At 36.1% G+C, this 21855-nt stretch overlaps 2 protein-coding genes across 6 annotated transcripts in view; one reads left to right on the top strand and one right to left on the bottom strand.

The window, feature by feature from the left end:
- Positions 1-13576, top strand: part of LOC121731774 (TNF receptor-associated factor 4) — a 78035-nt gene extending 64459 nt beyond the window's left edge. For 2 of the 5 annotated variants that reach the window (XM_042121388.1, XM_042121387.1), the window contains 6 exons: positions 10645-10749; positions 11363-11524; positions 11822-11971; positions 12174-12335; positions 12521-12781; positions 13015-13576. In XM_042121388.1, coding sequence (XP_041977322.1) covers positions 10645-10749; positions 11363-11524; positions 11822-11971; positions 12174-12335; positions 12521-12781; positions 13015-13368 — 1194 coding nt within the window. In that variant the 3' untranslated portion in view covers positions 13369-13576. Of the gene's footprint in view, positions 1-660; positions 733-10204; positions 10270-10300; positions 10467-10644; positions 10750-11362; positions 11525-11821; positions 11972-12173; positions 12336-12520; positions 12782-13014 lie in introns of those variants that run through there. The other 3 variants (XM_042121390.1, XM_042121391.1, XM_042121389.1) reach the window with 3 other exon arrangements.
- Positions 13577-16195: 2619 nt separating this feature from the next.
- LOC121731692 (probable DNA replication complex GINS protein PSF2) lies at positions 16196-18178 on the bottom strand. Its single transcript, XM_042121264.1, has 3 exons — positions 17820-18178; positions 17224-17494; positions 16196-16892 (listed from the first exon to the last, which is right to left on the bottom strand). Exons 1-3 carry the CDS (start codon positions 18062-18064, stop codon positions 16818-16820), a joined length of 591 nt encoding a protein of 196 aa, XP_041977198.1. The 5' UTR covers positions 18065-18178; the 3' UTR covers positions 16196-16817.
- Between the last annotated feature and the right edge of the window lie 3677 nt (positions 18179-21855).

Below are 21855 nucleotides of genomic sequence, written 5' to 3'. Positions count from 1 at the left end.
ATAAAAAAGATGTAGGTACGCAACTTCGTAGGTAAGGTAGGAAGTATGTATTGCAAGACCGGTTCGGAGTTTCGACCCAGCGCGAAGTTTATTAAACTTCTATTTTTGCAAAAAAGCATTAGCACAACAAATGTCGCGATTAAAGGTCGTTGAACTCGAAATAGGTACTTAGCAACTTGCATTCGATGTTTTTGATAGAGTAGAGAGAAGAAATGATTTGATTCGACACAAGAATCGCTAATGTTTTAAATTTAATTTTTACATTTTTAATATCTGCTTTGCTCTTTAAATTATCGAATGTAATTTTACTAAGTACCCAGTATACAGTACACGTCTGCGCACCTTCACTGACTGGTCTACAGACTACATCTACATATAAAAAACTTTGACTGACCGATGATAACACATCTACATATAAATAAAAATTACTAATATATATATATATATATATATACGGTGTCGCTGCGTTATTAACCTAGCACCGTCTCACCTTCATGGTAACGGACACTTCAATAAATGGCATTGGAGTCCAAAAGCGGTAAAATATCATAGTTGATGACCATACAGAGCCGGGTCACGAAGTGTAGGTGGCACAGGTGTGGTATGTTAGGTAACTGTCTAACGTCTGTCACTACTGTCAGTTCGCGCCTTTTAGTTGTGTGTGCAGTGTGCCTACCGAATGATAAAAAAAAAACAATGAGCTACATGGATTTCTTGTACGATCTGCTGGAGGTATTTTTTTTTTTAGTTTTACAGAAAACAGGTATTTTCAAAATTAAATTGAACCTAAGTGAACATTAGTTCAAACTGTTTTATTTACTTAACTATTTTTATATCATAGAAAATAAGGTAGATAAAGGTCACATCTAACTTACTTTTGACTTGTTAGTTATTGGTAAGGTAAATAAAACTATTCTTCAGATTGTATTACTTAACTTGATCGTCTTTATATTAAGTGAAGCTTATCTAGTGAAAAGCTCTAGAGTTAAGCAATTCCAAGAAGTTACCGCCGACTAACTCGCGTGGGAAAGCACGTTTAATTATGTAACTAAAACATTATTAAATTAAATTACACGATTATACTTCCTATGAAGAATACTTTAATGTCATGCCTTTATGGCTTCGAGCTTCGCCTTTATTATAAAAAGTAACTTCATTATGAAAAAATATCTTTAAACGTAATTTATGCTCTTTTATATTTATTATAATTATCTTATTTTGTGAGTATTTCATTTATGATTTTAATAATTATTTATCAGAACTATTCTAAACCAAACATTACGCATAAAAATTGCATTATGTTAAAGATAACTTTGTTTTTAATATCTAGAGTAAAGATTAAACACTTACAGATGCAAATCATAAATATTTATCATTTCACAATCAGTGTTGCCTCTTAAAATATTTTATTGCATTAATAAATCGATTAGATAAGTAGTAAATATTGTATGTAGGCCACAGGCAGCAAGGAACCTTGCGCAAACTCAAGAATTATATGTTATGGACTATGGATTACTAGACAGTTGACTGTTGAACATAGTAATAGGTCAAATGATCAGTAAGCTAGCAGATGGCAAAGGTTTGTTTGACTATAATAATAGGCGTTGAAATGTGCTGATTATAAATAAGACACAGAAGTTAGAACACGGGGTAGGCTACATTTAGTACATCAACATGTTAGGCTCAGCAGGCAGCACTTTATAATAAATAGCTAGTCCGGCTTAAAAACGTTAAATTCTTAGTCATATTTGACCATTTCACTACGAAAAATCATATTGGAAAGTGTTTTCCAATGTTCAAAACACAGATACGATATAATAGTTAATAGAGTCCAACAGAAAACATTTTAATTTTCACTTTGATCTTCCAAAAACCGAATATCAAGCGTATACAGGGACGACTCTAGGTACATTTTCTAAAAATATAATAGATTCACTTATAAACTTTTTTGTGTCTGGTGTTGTGACTTGTGATTCACTCCGTTGTTACACACATAAACACACAAACACATCCACACAAACATACACACAAACACACACACACATACACGGAGCAACGGTAAATTGTGGTAAACTACAATTTACCAGCTCTATTACTCACTCACATCAATGAGTTTACTCATTACTATTGTTTTTGTTAAAAACCTCAATTCATTTTACTACAACATCAAAAAATAATCGGCCAAGATACCATTATAGAGCAAAATTAGGCCAATAATTGTGTTTTTTGTATGGGGGCCCCTCATAATTTTTCATTTAATAGTAATATTGTTATTAAATATTAAGGTACACATAAAACTAAGGATTGTGTGAAAAATTCAAGTATCTGCTGCTATTATTGATTTAGAGCAAAAAAGGCCAAAAAATCACGTTTGTTAAATATTATTTTTATTTTGTTTTTAGTATTTGTTGTTATAGCGGCAACAGATATACATAATCTGTGAAAATTTCAACTCTACCTATTACCGTTCTTGAGTTACAGCCTGGAGACATACAGAAGGACAGACGGACAGACAACGAAGTCTTAGTAATTAGTAATAGGGTTTTTACCCTTTGTGCACGGACTACGGAACCCTAAAAACGACAATTATTGTGTTGAGATAATAATATATCAGATTTTATAAAAGTTATTTTTGGTGGGCATCTCTTAACATATAAAACATAGCTGATAACAACAACTAACTGTTTTCTTGGAAGTTGGTTAAAATCTTCACAACTTAACAATACAGCTGGGTTATAAATTATAATAGCCGATTGCCGAAGTTGTTATAGAAAAAACATTGTTTTGCAAGTTTTTTGGCAACTTGTACAACAATAAGAGATATCAATTTCATAACATATTGCAAACATAGCACATAACAATTTGGAAACATCTCTATTGGATGTTTGGAGTTGATTTTATTGCTTTAATCATTGATATACAAATAAAAATCGGCGAAGTACGAGTCGGACTCGCGCACGAAGGGTTCCGTGCGGTCATAGAGGGGAAGGGAGATACCTTTGCATAAAAGGTATCCCCCTAAAATTAAAAAATCAATTTTTTTATTTGCAACCACCTAAGTTTATATGAGTCTGGTGACCCCCTTCTTGTTTTGCAAGCGGTGGAACATCCAAACACTGTCACATTCAAGTACTGTACTCGCATACACGCACGCCCATGCATGTGAGTTGCATGTTACTAGCATGAACATACCTAATTAACACCCAGTACTTGAGTATTAGCAGAATATTCTAGACCAGGGGTTTCTGAACTTGAAAAGTCACACAGCATACCAAGCAAGCGGGGAAAAAATATCATGGATGAATATGAATAGTCGATCTTCAAAGCAATATTTTTAACGTGGTTGGTAGGTTATATTCCAATTCTAAGGGGCGGCCATGCTGACTGTATGGGCGCCGCAGACCCGATCATACAAAAAGTGTGCCGTCTGCGATCTTCCTTATCCTATCTACGCATATCCATTTAATAAAATTAGGTATGCCGTATGGAGAAACTTTGGATTCCGGAAAAGGACATAGCTATGTTTTTATTTCGGAAATAAAAATGGTGATCTATGTAATGGTACAGACCAAAACGAATCTCAGCGCCACGAAATTGAGGTGCGCTTGTTTCTTCAGGATAATCCATTTTCTGGACTTTACATAATATATCTTACAGGATGGATGCTTTTAATTGAAATCTGTAGGTGAAGTAACCCTTTCGGTGAAAGCTAATGCCGCTATCAACTGTTGGGCTGCCCAAATTTTGTGGTCTTGGAATAAATTTTGTGGTAACTGGTAGGTGTAATGGGAATAACACCACGTCCTACCATCATTTGGTTAGATGTGGAAAGTTTTTTATCAAATTGCTTATATTGTTCTATTATTAACTAACACGAAAATAAGATCAATTTTGTTGGCAACAGCTTCTCGTTCATAAATAAATGAGAGGAAGTTACCTCTTATCAGTTATTTAAGCATCTGTTAATGATATTATGTAACAGTTGTAACAGAATGTAATTTTTTTTATGAGCCTAGTCTTCCATCTGTCTCGCTCCAACGCCACCGCGGGCCAGCCTGGCTTGTAGGCATCCAGTTCATCTCGCCATCTTTTTGGAGGCCGTATACGGCGGCGTCGTCCGTCCACTGGTACCCACTCTGTGGTGACCTTTTCCCAACGGTCAGGATGCATGCGGCTGGTATGACCCGCCCGTGTAATATGTAATAACATAATGTAATTACATATTATAATTAACAACATAACAAACAATGGAGTCGGGAATACTACACTGTTTAAATGTCGATCTATCTGTCTAAAAGTTTAGTATTGGCACAGTACGTAAGTCAACTTGAAATATCACTTAACCACTCAGCAATGACATATCAAAACTATAAACGATAGATAACTTTATCATCTCTATCGGTTCGACTACACCTACCGAGTAGATTGGCGAGACAGTGCAAACAGACAACCTAATAGGCCGAGAGCACTGACTCGCCAGTCACCACTCTACTCGGTAAATGTAAAAAGCCCTATTTCTCTCTATTGTTCTAAGTAACTCTCTCGTGTCCTTATCGTTAACATTTCTGTAGACACGTATAAATCGTATAATACAAGTGTTCCACCGCGGATTCGTCTGTTAAACCGCTCAATCACTTAACAAGTGTGACCTCTCAAACAAGTCACTAACCAATTCAACTCAATAGGATAATTTGATCTACGGGTTCATCTTTTGAAACCACAACGCGATTTACATCGTTATTATAATGCAACAAAGTAGGAAATCCCGTAACTCACAATCTGGGATACAGTTACATAATTTTAAGGCCTTCTGCTTATTAAATAAGGTTTAAATTCGATTGTGTGAAGTTGGGAGTGTTTATGTATGGGAGCCGCGCAGATTGATCGATCACCGGAAGCCGCCATTGCGCGGTTCCTGCGGGTTTTTGCGGCATTGCCATTTGCCTCATTGTAATTTGTCTATGACCAAGCTAATTTGGCATGGTGTCTAGGAAAAACAATTGAAAAGTCAGCGCTAGTCAGAGCTTTTAGGAATCTAGGCATTTAGACGTGGGAGAGCCAACGTCGCCGACGTCATTTTCCCATGCAATTATTAATAAATTTAACGTGGGAGAGCCATGCTTCGGCACGAATGGGCCGGCTCGACCGGAGAAATACCACGTTCTCACAGAAAACCGGTATGAACAGCGCTTGCGCTGTGTTTTGCCGAGTGAGTGAGTTTACCGGAGGCTCAATCCCCTACCCTATTCCCTTCCCTCCCCTATTCCTTTGCCTTACCATCCCTACACTCCCCTATTATCCTATTCCCTCTTAAATCATAAATGGGTCACCTGATGGAAAGTTGCTTTCCATCAGGTGACCCATTTGCTCGTTTGCCCCCTTATTTCATACATAATATACTCATCTCCTTTACTATGACTATCACTTCTTCCTAATAATTTACTCGTAGTTTACCTTTATCGGTAGTTACTTAGTAAGTTGGATGTAGGACAAAGTTAGGTTCGGTCATTTGAATTTTATAGATGGAATCTATCATCACAATTTTATGCTACGTTATCATTTTGAAACCTTTGTTCATCTGCATAAGCTATCTCAATCTTGCACATTTTGTAACAGTGATTATTATGCAAAACTTAATTTGTGGCTAAATGATCAAGTAAACAGAACGCATCTCCGCTTTAACCGTTAGCAAAGTTATTATTAAATCTTATGCAGTCATGTCGGTCATATTCTTGAATAAATCTTGGTGAATCATCTTTATTATATTCCCTTCCAGTGTCATTATTTCTCTAATGCAAAAGATCTTTGCCTTCTTTATTCCTTTTCCATCTTCTCAATATTTCTATTTCTAGTAACAAAAAAAATAGGATATCAAGAATAGATTCTATGATGGACAAGCATTTTAATCAATGTTTACGCAGACTAGTTTCTGTTTACACAGTGTCTGTCCGATTACAGACATCGAGAAATTGGCGTCAAATATGTTTGTAAAAGTTATTTATGGTTTGGCTTAAGTCAATTTTCTTCTTTTATCATAATACCATCAAACATACTATTAGTCTTTGTAAAAAGCTTTGCCTATCATATCTAGATAATATTTTTAATTAGTTCCTACTTACTTCTTAATACCCAGTCAGTAAACATAATTTAGCTGTTAACTTCTATCTACTTGTATAAATAAAATCCCATGAATGAATGGCTTAGAATTTAGATAATTAAAACATAATGAATGAAAACAGTTCGCCGCCGATTTCACTCGAGATTTGTCTCTATTAAAAACTTGTTTTCATTTCAAAAATAAACCACTCTTTAAATTAAAACGAACCTGATATCAATTAGGTTGCCTATTTGGTTGTCTGTTCGTCTGTCATCACGCTGAGAGGGTGTCGGGTTACGTTCAAAAACTCCAGAACATCCTACTCTTGTAAAAACAGATTTTGTTTCTTCTGACTTCAACAGCAGTGGCACAAAACAGCGTGATTAAAAAAAAAGATCCTTGCCTTACACTTTTTATAAATAGCTGTTTTAAGAACCTAATTTATGACTATTAACATGGCTAGGCCTCCGTGTTCTATTGTGATTAGCATTTAGAAATGTAATTAATTATATTACAACGAATACAATAATTTTCCTGGCAATTTTTGGCGGTTATAGGATTTCCTGTTCTGCCCTACCTATGGAACCTGTTCGACATTTGAATAACTGCCTAAAATTTGAATAGGCTGTAGTTTTTGCCTCACAATAGTTAAATAGTTCATTAATAATACCTAAACTTTCGGCAGATTTTCCTTACAAAATATTTATAAATGTGTTGAGGTTTTGTGATAATTTTACCTTCCAAAACCAAAAAAAAAAAATAGAGTTTCAAACATCATTACATTTAAGTCCGTCATCGAAATTCTGAACGGACATCTTCCGTTTCAAAGAACAATCAAATGACCACAAATATTAAATGGTAAGTCTCCGGCCATCGAACCCGCTATGTTATGTATAACATCTATATAGACCATAACTGTTATACTACGGTGGATGAACAGGCCCTAGTAGTTACTTAATAAAAAAGAAAAATGAACGCTAGTGCAAATTGTAGATGCAATTTTATGAGTAGATTACGTTAAAAGCGGAAGTTAAGAGAATTCATAAAAACAAATAACGAGATGTACTTAATAAAAATATTATGGATGACAATGCCATAGCGCTTTTAAACCAAGAAGATTACGGTAAGGAGAATGAACTCAAATTGAAATTTTCAAAATCAAAAATATTTATTTCCAAATAGGTTAACAAAGTTAACTCTTTTAGAACGTCGTGTCTACATGAGGCCTGAGGTCTTTTAATAGTTAATTACAACTTACAGGTAATAAAAATACTTCAGTGCCAACAAATAAATTCGAACTTTATAAATAGTTCTTCAGTTTAATTCCAAGCCCTTGCCCTTCAATTGGATTTAACTTTATCTGTTACGTTTTTATCACAGCTAAGTTTATTTTCTCACGTTGATACTGTTATCCGAAGTTTATCCTATAAATAAGTTTATTTTGGGTGTTGGATATTGAGGTAGTTTACAAGTTGCACTAAGTTGTCGATAAAATGAATCCGATTTACCTCAAACTTCCTATTCTATGTTTATCGTGGTGGCCGATTCTAATACCAACCTCGAAGCTCGGCTCGTTAACGTGACATTACAATTGAGTGAAGAGCGGTGGTACGAGAATTGACTCCTAGAAGTTACAGTTGGTAACTACATAATAGTAATTATATCTTCACTTCAGATCCGCTTTCCCATCTAGCCTATCAATCATATTGTGATTTGTGACGTCACAGCCCATCATTGAGCTGTCTAGGAGTCCGAATGAATGAACGATAACACCCACATTCATTCATTAACTCACCCACACCCGACCTTCATGTGTTTTGAACCTTGGCTTTTAATTTCGAGTAACTAATTACGACATACAAAACAGGTGAATGGTTTTAACGGTATTGATAACGTCTTGAATTACTTCTTGCAGGTGTCCACTTGACTTTCTGTTATATGTAGCCTGTAACACAAGTTTGAATAGTATAATGTTAAGAATTTTATATATTTTTAATAAATGTGGACCTATAATTAAGCCTAGCAGAACTCCTGGAACGGACCACAAAACCAAATCTTGTTGTGCTTATTTTCTTATTGGGAAAACATTTTTGTGCCGGTTAAAATAGTCATGCCTTTTATTAAATTTAAAACGTTAAAATGCAACAGTATGAACATACGACTGCTTTAATATTAATGTTGTGATGGTCATTGGCCAAGTGTTTAATATGTTTCTAATCTCGCAGTTTCCAAAACATGTCACCGAAAACGAAGATCCGACAGATCTTTATAATTAAATTAGAAAACAAGCGACGTATTCATCTTGCTGATCGTATTTCGTGTTTCAACGTCACGATGTCATGTAGCGTAACATTTCAACTGGGTGGATAGTGAAGCAACCAATCGACTACAAAATCGGTATTCCTAATCACATACTCGTACCTGATACTTCTCCAGATTTTCGGTATTGAAGATTAAGACGTATTTTATTTTCATAGTTAACTATAAGCTTTAAATTAAAATACACGCAAAAAATAACTAATGAAATATTAAGAAATAAGCTTGGAAATTTCTTTTTTTGATATTTTAAATATTTAGTCATCTAGGACTTGATTTTCAATGTCTTCAGACGTTTCAGGAGTCGAGATTTTTTGGACTTCCCATTTTCCATCTAAATCGATATTGAATCGTCTCATGCATTCGATATTTAAAACCACTTGTTTGATATTCGAATACGTCACTCCCGAGTATTCCTGTGTTTACGGTATAACGCGGGCTATAAATGAACGATGCGGGAGAGTTCAACATAGAGCGCCATCTTTTTAGAATACGACACAAATAACGTTCTATATTTGTAAATTATACTGCTAAATGCGAGAGCATCAATCCGTCCGCTCGTCTGCGGGATAATCGCTCCTGTTACCTGTCCCTTAGGGAGCAAATTGGATGCTATCGACTGACACGTTTCAGTTTATAGCGTAATCCTAAGGTGGTTATGCAGCATCGTGCCGATGACCACATGCGTCAATGTTTGTAAATAGAAAGCACCGTACAATTTTGTTATATCAACGCAAACATCCACGCATCTTTTGTTGGCGATGTTCCTTTTACTGCCTGTTCCTCTTCATTATCAGCATTAGGTTTTTTCGTGAAATGTCTCTGAAAATACATTAGACTGTTTAAACAAACATTAGGAGCGTTTTTGTAGCAGTCGAGTAGAAACAAATGCACTATAGTTTGTTTACCGAGGGGAGCGATGCGAACCATCTTGGGTTCAGAGAAAAATTAACTTGGTGCTGCGAAGCGCCTTAAAGTATCTAACAAGTTTATTTGCTCGGCACATTACCCAGCTGGTTTGGGAAGGAAAAACTCACGCTTATCTCGTCACAAATAAGGAACAGTGGTCTTGGACCAATGATATTGCATCGTAGATCCACATCGTATTACGCAATCTATTAAAATGTTACCAATTATTATTATTGGTTCAAACCATTGCTGCCTTTTAGAATAAAAGGCGTTTACTTTATCAACTTGTTTTTCTTCCATTATCAGGCTTTCTTGTATAATGACATTTTTCTTAGAAGTCCCCAATCAATTCCTTTTACGCCGCACCTTGTTAAAACCTTTTTAGTAGCAAATTATTAACCTGACAAACAAAGAAGTGAGTCATTACTTAGACAGGGTTGATTCATAATATTTGATGAATGTTACAGAATCAGTCTAGAATAAGTAAATGAAAGTAAATTAAGTTGCTTAAGATTGAGACGTGATGAAGAAAGTTTTATTGGAATGCAATGTATACGAATTGAAAGTGAAAGCTGAAAATCAAGGTCATGAAGTTTTGGAGGCTTTAGTGCACGGCCTGAAAGGATCTTGAATTTTACCTTGGGTTCCTGGAATAAAAAAAATACGAACGATGCTATCAAAACGTAGCTAGTGGAGGACATTTAAGGAATGCTTGTAGAAATGAATTCAAATAAGAGCTTGGAAGTATGCACTAAGTGCATAATACATAATTATTGTGATGTGTCTAGGCGTTATTTCATATGAAGGAGCGGCCATCTGTTCATTGCACTCGGAGATAACGAAAATGTTGGAGCGCATTAAGTATCTGTCTTTTGTTGTGAACAGTTGGTGCGCGCGAAAATACGCCATTTTGAATAACCACGATGTGTTCCATATTCGAGCGAACGGTGCGCACGCGCTTATACTCGTTTTTTGGTTTATTTTTGATCGCGATGTCCTATTTAATCCGTAATGCGCGGGCTTCCATCAGTCTTAACTACACTCGGTCCATTTCACGTTGTGTTTGAAGATTTGTACAATGTTTAAATTCATAGTAAATAAGTTAAAAGTGTCAACCAATCGCATTTTCAACAAAAATGTTACCGTGCGTGTTTTGTTTTTAAAAATAATATATTTTAATCATTAATCATCATCATCGACTTTCATCTTTAGAGTTCTAAAATTAGGTTTATTTACGTTATACATTTTTTCACGAGGCGTGCGCTTGTTTGTTTTCATAAAAATATTTTTGGAGATAGTTATAATTTTTTCTTTCTTTACAGATATATCCGGATCCAGAGTCGGAGAAGACGATTATGGGTTCCGTGGTCTACTGCATCCATCGTAAACAAGGATGCCAGTGGTCAGACGAACTAAGGAAACTGAAGGTAGGCGAATATTTTTGTAAAATTTTTCATTACTAAAAATTGCATTTTATGAGTTAAAATTTTATTCTCATTAATATTACTATTTGAAAGTACGTGGAACCTACTTATTTCTTAAGCTTTTAAGTTTTTTCAATAGCACAATATTGCTTTTTACGATCAGTATAGTCGAATAGCTACTACTTAAGTAGGTACTTACACAGTTAAAAATACGACCGCGTCGCGTTCGCAGCGCCCTCTGTAAACAATCGGTAGAATGCGCTCGCCGCGACACATTTATCTCCAAATTATCGCAGATACGTCGCTCTCGATGTTTATAGTTCAAACTGTGTCAATAATGTTGAGTTACTGTGATTTAGATATCGTGCTCTGGATATTTTGACTTCGGCTAGTCTCGATTGCATATTATATCTAGTTATTCCCACAGTTTTATTCAGGCAATTACAATAATGATACCAGATCATTCTGAATACGACGATTTCCTTACATCGTCTGCCTTTTTTATTCAATAGCAATATGGTCTTACATTGCCCCCTTTCAGTTTCCAGGCGAAAAGTCACTACCAAAGTTTCATTGCCAGCTTTGCTTTTCCTAACAGAGTAATATCAATTTCCAGGCACATCTGAACACGTGCAAGCACGACGCGGTGCTCTGCTCCGCGCAATGTGGCGCCATGATCCCTCGCGTGCTGATGCAGGACCACCTCCGCTACACCTGCCCACTGCGGAGAGCCAACTGCGAGCACTGCGGGAAGGAGTTCTCAGGAAGTGCCTTGGAGGTAAATGCTCGTTCTATCCTCTTTCTTTCTTGATGACCTAGTTGCTTTTCGTAACTTCTAATTGAGATCTCAAGAATGTCCCTTCGGAATACTTGAGATTTAATCAACGCATTTAATTTACTGTGGTGTAAATAGATTTTATAAGTACTCTAATTCTTTGTAGATTTCATTAAAAGGATCCCATATATCTTGACGACAGCAAACGCATAAGGACAAACTCCTCTAATATTTACAAAAGATGTTATTCATCGTATAAATTCCTCCACATAATGGCTAATTTCTTGCTTAATTTTTCAGGAGCATTCAGGCAACTGCGGCCACGAGCCTGTGTACTGCGAGAACAAGTGCGGAGCGAAGGTGCAGAGGCGTCACACGCAGCAGCATCTACAGCAGCACTGCAGCAAACGCCTGGTGCCTTGCAGACATTGCGGACAGAGGTATACACAGGTAAGAACACATTTCTTCACACTTTTCTTGTTACTATGTCCATGATTCAGCTACAAGGTTATATTGTCCATTCATAAATAATATAGAAGTGATAATTTTAATGTACCTCTTATTAACTGACCTTGATTCATGTAAGAGCCCTCTTGTCCCCAACTAAATCGTCTTCTCTCTGAAGAATCTACAATCTCTCTTCTTCCAACAGGACACAGTATCAGCTCACGGTGCCTTATGCTCCCGCGCGCCCGTGCCGTGCCCGCAGCGCTGCGCCGCCGCGCCCGCTCGCGACGAGCTCGAATCTCATCTACGAGACTGTTCTAACGGCCTGCAGCACTGCACGTACAGAGACGCGGGATGTAGGTTTAAGGTGAGTTAGTATTTTAGGTTATAAATTAGTATGGTTAGCTTAAAAGTTCTATAATTAAAATTAAGCTTAATTGGAAACTTAAATTTAAATTCCTGGAACTTTAAAAATCACAATAATGATTTACGTCATCAAGAATGATCACTTCAAACGTAAACAGCAAATCTAACCTTAAATCTCGTTTGCAGGGCACAAGACAGCAGCTAGAGCGTCATGCGGAAGAAAGTTGCGCGCAACATGTTGCAGCACTCGCGGCGTTAGCACGAGCACAAGCAAGACAGCTTGAAGCACTCCGAGGCGCGTTGGCTCGGCTCGCCGTTACGTGTTCCGGCGCGCTCGTGTGGCGCGTAACGGACTTCGCTGCCAAGATGGCGGACGCGCGAGCGCGGGAAGGCGTGGAACTCGTGTCACCCGCGTTCTACACGAGCCAATACGGATATAAGTTGCAGGTTCGTAGTTTGTTTTATGTGTTAAAAATTGCTGGTTTTATTGTATTCGCAATACAAAATATCTTTTCAATCAACTTTATCCAATCAACAACGCTATTGATAAACCCTGACGAAAAATATGAAAATCGGCATTAGTTTTACAAAATATTATGTAACTTACTTTTCCTAAATTTTTTGCCCTAAAGCATTTCTGTTTCCATTTTCTCATAATCTAATTATTTAATTTATTTCAGGCGTCACTATTCCTGAACGGGAACGGAGCCGGCGAGGGTACGCACGTGTCGGTCTACATCAAACTCCTGCCTGGTGAATACGACGCCCTGCTCCGATGGCCCTTCGCCCACTCCGTGTCCTTCACGCTGTTCGAGCAGAGCGCGAGCCCGGAGCGAGCGTGCAACATCGTCGAGAGCTTCGTTCCAGACCCCACTTGGAAGAACTTCCAGAGGCCCTCCAAGGAGCCCGACGCGCTCGGCTTCGGCTTCCCCCGCTTCGTCTCCCACGAGATGCTCAAGAAAAGGAACTTCGTTAAAGACGACGTTCTATTCCTCCGGGTCAAGGTCGACCCGAGCAAGATCGTCGCAGTCTGAGTCACATAGTCATAGCATAAGTTGTAAATACGGGTTATCCCACTAAGGTAGATGTAAATAGCTAGCCGTAGAGCGCAAACGCTGATTTTTGTCCTTTCACTGAAGATCTCTGGAGTTTCGTTGCCGTCGCGAGAGTAACGCACCCGTCGTGTTTCGAAGGACCAAAACCATAGTAAAAGGAGGGGAAATAAGTTATCTTCATTCAAGGCACCGCGCGCGGCTTGTATGTGTGCGCCATAGTATCAATGCGTCGCCACAGGGCACACAACAAAATCTCGGCCAGTTTTACTAGGCTGGTACCGCCGAGATTTTGTTGTGTGCGGTACGTGGCGATACTATATGGCGCACACATACAAGCCGCGCGCGGTGCCTTTGTATGAAGATAACTTACTTCCCCTCCTTTTACTATGCCAAAACGTTTCAAGATGGCCGTGCCGTGCCATGGTACACACATTTTTATAGGGCACTGCAAAAACTGTGTGTTGTAAGACTTATGATCGGTTACGCGTTTTTATTGGCCTTACGATGTCAAAAGGTTGTTACAAGAACGCGCATTCGGAACACGTCCGGTTTCGTTACATCGACGGACCCTTGTATATATGCTTATTTACTGAATTATTTATCTCTATCCTGTATATAACTAGTGCTAGGTATGTAAATAGTCGATCCCGTGTAATGAGCTGGAGCTAGACCAAAGTGGTTTGAATACTCCGCCTGCGATTTGTAAAGAATTAAGCAGTGGAGTAGATCAACATACGTTAGCGGCTAAAGCTGTCTAATTATATTTATTTGTAAGCGTTTGATGTTCATGTTTTAAATAAGATTTTCCATATATTGGATCTCTCGAAAGCTAAATTCGTAAATCTCAAATTTACATTCCAGACTTAGCATAGTTCTGTTTAAGTCTTATGTTTAAAATGTAACCAAATATTTTATTAAACCATTTTATTCTTAACTTACAAATTAACATATCGTTATCTCGTTTACCAAAACAATTTTAATGTAATTACTAACAATGATTTCTATAAGTGCAAATACTTATTCTTTTCAATGTGCATTTTTTTCTTAACTTTTCATTTGAATACTCTAAAGTCTGAAATTTTTAATTTTGTTTTCTGTTAGACTCGCCATTTAGTAACCTAGATGAAGATGTATTCTTTTAAGAAGTATTTATTTACATTAAGGTGCAATTTATTTTAATTTACTGAAAGCCTAGTCAAGATACAGTACACACTATTTTCAAATATAAAAATATGGATTCTACAACGTGTTATTATGGTGTTGTGTATGATCCATAATACTTTTCTTTTTATTTAAATTCTATACCAAAATGCATCTTGACTATGCTAACATAAATTCATCATGTAACAAAAATAAGACTAACGAATTAGAATAAGGTTTTCATGTATGCGTCTACGCAACTAGCTGTAAGTTATTATGTACATGATTGACATAAGATTGAAAATATATTTTTCTCCTGGACTTATTGTTTCATTGATATAATAAATTTTAATACATAATTGTTAAACAGATTTGGCGTATTTGCCACACCTATAAACAAAAAATAAGCCAAATAGGTTAGCGAATGATTTTGGTCTAAACATTAGCAATGCTCAGATTTTTTTTATGAAATAAGGGGGCAAACGAGCAAACGGGTCACCTGATGGAAAGCAACTTCCATTGCCCATGGACACTCGCAGCATCAGAAGAGCTGCAGGTGCGTTGCCGGCCTTTTAAGGCCTCGTTTCCACTAAGCAACAATTCACGCGCAACATGCTGGACAACAAGTTGCCCAACATGTTGAAAGTCAGCGCGGGACTTTTGATGAACAACGTTGTCTGTCTACGCATCTACTTTACGTCAGTCGTCGCCAACATGTCGCCAGAGGAACTTGTGTTGATTTTAGTGGCAGTGGTTATAATTTTTTTTATAGTATCTGTGAGCAGTATCCCATAGACGTTCATAGTTTTGGTACAGTTCGCTTAATTTGAGCACTTGTTCGTTAGACCACACTACGGACATTGTTGCGCGCGTCTCCACTTGACGACAATTGATGCAATTCTCTTTAAACAAACAACAAGCCGCGCGTCATGTTGCGCGTCAGCTGGCAACATCGCGCGCTGTTGTGCAGCGTTGCCGTACATGTTGAGCGTCACGTGTCGCGCGCTAAATGTTGCCTAGTGGAGACTCGGCTTAAGAGGGAATAGGGTAATAGGGGAGGGTACTGAAGGGAATAGGGTAGCCGGTAGGGGATTGGGCTCTTCACTCACTCGGCGAAACACAGCGCAAGCGCTGTTTCACGCCGGTTTTCTGTGAGAACGTGGTATTTCTCCGGTCGAACCGGCCCATTCGTGCAGAAACATGGCTCTCCCACGTATAAAGTTATTATGAATTATTTGTCAAACACATTCATTCGGCACGAATAGGCATGGCTCAGAATGGTGCACTTAAAGTGCAGCTGTACTCAGAGGGATTTAATTATTACAAGTAAGAAGTTATTTACCTATCAGAAAATATTGTGGACTTCATGCTTTATGTGTATTGAATTGTGTCTGGGTGGTGGCCATTATTTAACTCATGATGCAAAGTTATTAAATTAATTAGTTATGTTTCTATTAAACAAAATCATTTTTCTCATAAAAAATATATTATTTACATATTAGGTAGCTATACAGAGTGTAACAAAAATAAGTGATAATACTTTAGGGTGTGTACGTGTTCCTTGTAGAGAGTTCACTGTAGCAGCGCTGAAAGACCAATTTTTTTTATTCACTTTTGTATGGGGAAACTCATGACGTTCGGGCGCTTGCCTTATCACTTATTTTTGTTACACCTTGTATAGCTTATAAATTATAATAATATACATTGCACTTATTAGGAATAGATAAAAGTAATGTTACAAATCTAGATGCCTTACTTTTATAAACCCTGTGCAGTATGATAGCTTGGTCTTTTACAATTAAAAATAATTATACAATGGCTAAACTACCACAGGCAACACCTTGCTTTAATAAATTACAAAATTTAATTTACTATTAGTTTGTCAACAAACTAATTGACAGACTATTATTAGAGTTACACTAGATGCCTAATCTGTACGTAGATATTCTTTATTAGTTAGCACTAACATGCATTTTACACTTTTGTTACTAGTGTGTTATTTTCGTAGTACTGTTGCACAGTACTACGAAAAAAACATAGTTTTTAACATGTTGGTTGACTATACATATAATATATGAATGAAAATAAAAATCTTTGATTTGACAAGCAAAGGAGATAAGTACCAAATATGAAAAAACAGGATTAAAAGATCATCAGAACACTTGTTATCTTTATGAATCAAAATTAGTGTAAATCAGTCATGGAGAGTATTAAAACCTCATAAGTAATAACACCTTACCAGTAGGCTTTCAGTTAGGTCTTATTCCATACATAATAACTCAAATGTTTCATACATTTTGTGAACTCGATGATTGTACTATAGTGGATGTGTTTAAACTGCTTGCCACCTGCTTCTTCGTTATCTGAAATAAAAAATAATTTTGTCACAAAACATATAAATTTTGGTATAAGTTTTCAATAATGCATTACCAAAGACAATATTTATCTAAATTTAAGAAGAGGTTTAGGATGACAACAAGATTTAGGAAATATATGATTCTGTAAGTCTCCATAATAAGGAAATTGATGCATACCCATCAAGAAAATTTTTAAATTTTGAATCGTGAACTTTGAACACCAGTTAAACATGTTTTATGGACCATAGGAGCGTCATGACATTAGCATTTGGGGCTAATAATAATAGTTTTGGGTCTAATCATAATAGTTTACCAAAAGATAAAAATACAATATTACCATTTTGATTTTATGCAGCTCGTCCATTGCAGATGGTAGCAATGGTTTGACAGAGTTAATTTCTAGCATGGTCAGATGATCCAATCTACCATATGAGCCTCCGGATTTCATCATGGCATCCATTGAAGTCCGTAATTTAGACATGCGGATGTCCCAAATGTCTTTAATAATCGTTTTGATCTCTGCAGCTGATGGTATGTCTTCTGCCGCTGCTCCTAATATCAGCTTCGCTTCCACCATGTAATGCTCATTAGGCATTTTTGTAAAGAACCTGAAATGTTAATAAAAACTTGTAAATATGTATTTCTTATGGAAGCTCAAAATAATCTTGCTAATACAATAAAATATAATATGCCTAAAATGGTAGATTTTTAAGTTTCATTTAACTACTTGATATTTTTCATAGGTTATTACTAGAGTTATATTCTTAATTTTATGCTATTGTTTTCAGCAGAGAAGTGGTTGGTTCTATTAAAAGTTTATTATGTTCTGGTGAAAATTTTAAATTTTTCATTTTAAGTACTTAAGTAAAACAATAACTGTATGGTAATTAAAATAAGACTGCTGGTTCGTTATAAGCTAGGATTGAGGTTTACCTAGATTTCTTCTCCTCTTCTTTGATCTCTTCCAAAACCTCTATGTCCATCCATTCTGGGGGCACAATACGGCACTTCTGTTTCTGTTTCAGCATAACCCCCAACCATAATGGCACGTTTAGTGGCAATCCAGCTCGGAAGGGCCCATATTCGCCACAAATTAGGTAAAGTTTGTCGTAACTAAAGTTTGGTATAACGCTCACTATACGATTTTCACCAATGAACTCAATTTCATACGGATCCATTGCGATGCACCATAGTTCGTATGATATAGGAACTTATGAATTTACGATAACAACTTTTAAGTTTTATAATTCAATTTATTGGCTAATTTTCGCATCCAAAACTTTATCAACTTGTTTGTGGACGTCAAAAAAAAGCGGGAAATACGACAATTGATAGTTTGACACTCCACACATGACATTTACAAATGGCAGAGCGTGTAGTGCCATCTATGAAACGTAAATAAAAACACAATCACCTAATGTTTACTCAAATGCTTCCATTTATTACCGTTAGATGTCGTTATTCAGAATTCAGATATTTTTTTAATTTTAAAATAATATTAAATTACTTATTTTAAATCTAAAAGTAACTGTCCATATTTAAGGTGGCCTATGACTATGAGAAATATACTTACCTATTAAATATTAAATTTTGAAGAATTGCACCCGCCAGCCCGCTTACGCCACCTTGTTTGTTATTTTCCGACACCACTAAACAATAAACATATCTAATTATCTAATATTACATACAAGTACCTAATTTAAAGAAAAACCTGGTACGGGCTAAGTAGGTATAGTACCGGGTTTTTCTTTCGAAAGCGAAATAACATTTTATTACTCCTTCTTAGATCGCTCAATCTATCTCCTGAGGCAGTTAACTGGTTCCGCAGCTTCCTACAAGGACGCCGGCAGCGTGTTAAAATCGACAATAAATTTTCTTCATGGTGTGATGTATTTGCCGGCGTGCCCCAAGGTAGCGTGTTATCTCCTCTTCTATTTTCCATTTTCATAAACTCTGTTACACAAACAATTTCTTCTTTCTACCATATGTATGCAGACGACTTACAAATCTATAGACAGGCCTTACTTTCCTCACTTTCTAACGTGATTGCTCAACTTAATACTGACTTGTCAGAAATACTAAAGTGGAGCAATTATTACGGTCTTAATCTCAACCCGAAAAAAACCCAGTGCATCATTATTGGTAGCAGGCAGCTTATTGCTAAAGTCGACTGGGCTAACTTACCAAAAATAATTCTTGATGGGGCTATCATCCCCTATAGTTCCTCCGTTCGCAACCTCGGTATATACTTTGACCGCACTCTTTCATGGAACACCCAAACTCAAGAACTCCGCAAGAAGCTCTTCGCTGCCACTGCTTCTCTCAGACGCCTCAGTTACTTCCTTCCTGTACCAACCAAAATCTCATTAGTTCACGCTCTACTCTTCCCCATCCTAGATTACGCAGATGTCTGCTACAGTGATTTAAATGATCAACTTCTTTCTTCCCTTGAACGCCTGCAAAATCTTTGCATCCGATTTATCTTTGGTCTGAGAAAATACGATCACATTTCTAACTACCGGACAGAGCTAAAGTGGCTACCTGTTAAGTTGCGTCGGAACTCACATATTCTTCATCTTCTTTTTAATATTCTATTTAATCCCAAATCTCCTGCTTACCTGAAACAAAACTTTACCTTTCTTGGACACAAGCATCCTACACTTCGCTCAGCCAATAAGTTAACTCTTGCCTTCCCTTCCCACAACACTAACTTCTACGACACTTCCTTCACCGTCTCTGCTATTCGTCTGTGGAATTCCTTACCCGAAAGCATATATAAGTCCAAATCTATTGACACTTTTAATAAAAGACTCAAACAATATTACTTAGATTTAGCTGCTAATTCTTAAAACCCTTACGATTTCTCCTCTTCTTCGATTCCATGTATATATTATATATGTATTTATTTTATTCGGCATAAAGTATAAGTAAGTATCTATTAAATTTATTTGTGTAAGTATTATATTTATTTATTTATATTATTCTATTAGTATCTTATCTTATTATTTTTCTTTGATTTTAAATATTTTTAGTTATATTTTATGGTTGCCTGGTAGAGACTTCTTCCAGCAGTAAAGCCGCCAATTCAAACTATTTCTGTTTTTGTAACTTGTGTAAACTGATCTGTTTTGTTTGTTTGAATAAAGAGTTTTTTATTTATTTATTTATTTATTTATTTAACATTCGAAGCTTGAAAATCGAGCCCATGATACTTGATAGTATAACATTATTGAACTCGAATAACGTCTTATAATAATGAGATGGGATATATAAAACTAAAGTTCAACAAAAATACAAAACATTTCCAAGAGACCATAAAAGAGAAGTCTTTTATGGTCTCTTGGAAATGTTAAATCATTAAATAAAGTCATCTTAAATAATTAAATAAAGTAACGAAACAAAAGGACAAAGCGCAAGGGCAAAGTTGTTAGTCATCGTAATCAAAGTTAGTGCGATCGATGCAAATCGCTTTGGCAAAGTGCAAACTCCTAATTACTGGCAGTAAATTAGGGTGGCCGGTGACACTGTCTTCAGACGGTATATTTATTAGGGTCCGAAGCGACACTGTTTTATGGACGTCAAGCGTTTATTAAATTCCGTGATTAGTTTGGATGTTTTAGTTTTAAGATGCTATTATTATTCAATGTTAATGAGGCATGACGGACTATCGACCCATTTGATGAAAAACTAATTACGTTTCAGAAAAAAATTAAAATTATAAAATATAAAGTGACATCTGTTGGTGAGTTTTAGAACTGCTTGGAGGGCTAGGTTCAATACTTTTCCAACAGATGGCAGAAATATATTGAAGTTTAAAAAATATATTATATAATTATTAATAACTATTATGATCAGTTTTTATACTTACATCATAATCAAACAAAACATATTTTTAATTTTTACTTAAGAAAATTTAATCATTAAAAATAATAATCACGGCATTTTGTGAATCCGTATCCATATGACGACCTCTGTGGCTCAGTGGTGAGCGCGTTGGTAGCTCAAGCCGGGGGTCGCGGGTTCGAATCCCGCCGACGGAACAAAAAGTTTTCAATGTTCCCGGCTCTGGAATAATATAATATGTATAGAATAATATAAATATAATATGTATAGTATGAAAGTATTATATCGACGGTGGAAAGGCAAAAGTTACCAAGCGACATATAGCTATTTTTACAGGAGAGCCGTTTAAAGATTCATTTTTTCTTTAAAAAATCGTAGAAAATTAGCTATTAGAGATATTTTAAAAATCCAACGGATTTTTAAAGTATTTTAATGCCTTTATTAACTGGTTTATTAAAAAAAATGTATTTCTGTATACTTAGCGTATAAGTGGCGTTTGGTTACAATTTACCTAAATTTACCAACCGACAAAAACATTTTATCTTTCAATCTAGTAAAGATATCTAAAAATATATTTTTTTCCAAATGGTTCGAAGCAAAAAGGGTTAAGTAGAGATTTTTTTATTAATTGAACTAGCAAAGGGGTCTAAATTTCATAATATTCCATTATTATAACAAGCAATGTTTACTATACGACAAATAAAATTCTGTTAGTGTAAGTAATTATTGTACAAAAATTATCAAAAACTAGCTGTACTACGGAACCCCATATTGCGTATCGCCCGACACACACTTGGCCGGTTTTTTTTCGTGTCCATCCCAAAACATTTTCATTTCAAAAATCATTTTCAGATTTCGGGGTCAATTTTTGAAATATGAAGTTCTACAGTGGAAAAATACGTTAGAGTCCAGTGCCCCGCCCCCCCCCCCCCCTTTAATCGTGGATGTGTCTAATGGAAATGTGAAAATATTCACGGGAGTAGGAAATATGCTGAATTTAAAAGGAAAACTATCCCGGCTAAGTAGACTTAACAAGTTATTTAGTAATAGTCGATGACATAAACAAAATGTATGAAAAGTATAAAGGAATTTTTCGTTAAAATTCCTTTAAATGTTACTGAGACGG

Source organism: Aricia agestis, chromosome 11, assembly GCF_905147365.1.
Source record: "Aricia agestis chromosome 11, ilAriAges1.1, whole genome shotgun sequence".
Taxonomy (NCBI): domain Eukaryota; kingdom Metazoa; phylum Arthropoda; class Insecta; order Lepidoptera; family Lycaenidae; genus Aricia; species Aricia agestis.
Note: the sequence above shows the minus strand (reverse complement) of the source record. Positions and strands in the feature narration are given on the sequence as shown.

Excerpts from the sequence above, each read along its gene's own strand:
- LOC121731692 (XM_042121264.1), bottom strand. The coding sequence starts at position 18,064 with ATGGATCCGTATGAAATTGAGTTCATTGGTGAAAATCGTATAGTGAGC. Across the intron at positions 17,495-17,819 it reads GAAGAGGAGAAGAAATCTAG|GTTCTTTACAAAAATGCCTA; the intron begins GTAAACCTCAAT and ends TTAACATTTCAG. Across the intron at positions 16,893-17,223 it reads AGCTGCATAAAATCAAAATG|ATAACGAAGAAGCAGGTGGC; the intron begins GTAATATTGTAT and ends TTTTTATTTCAG.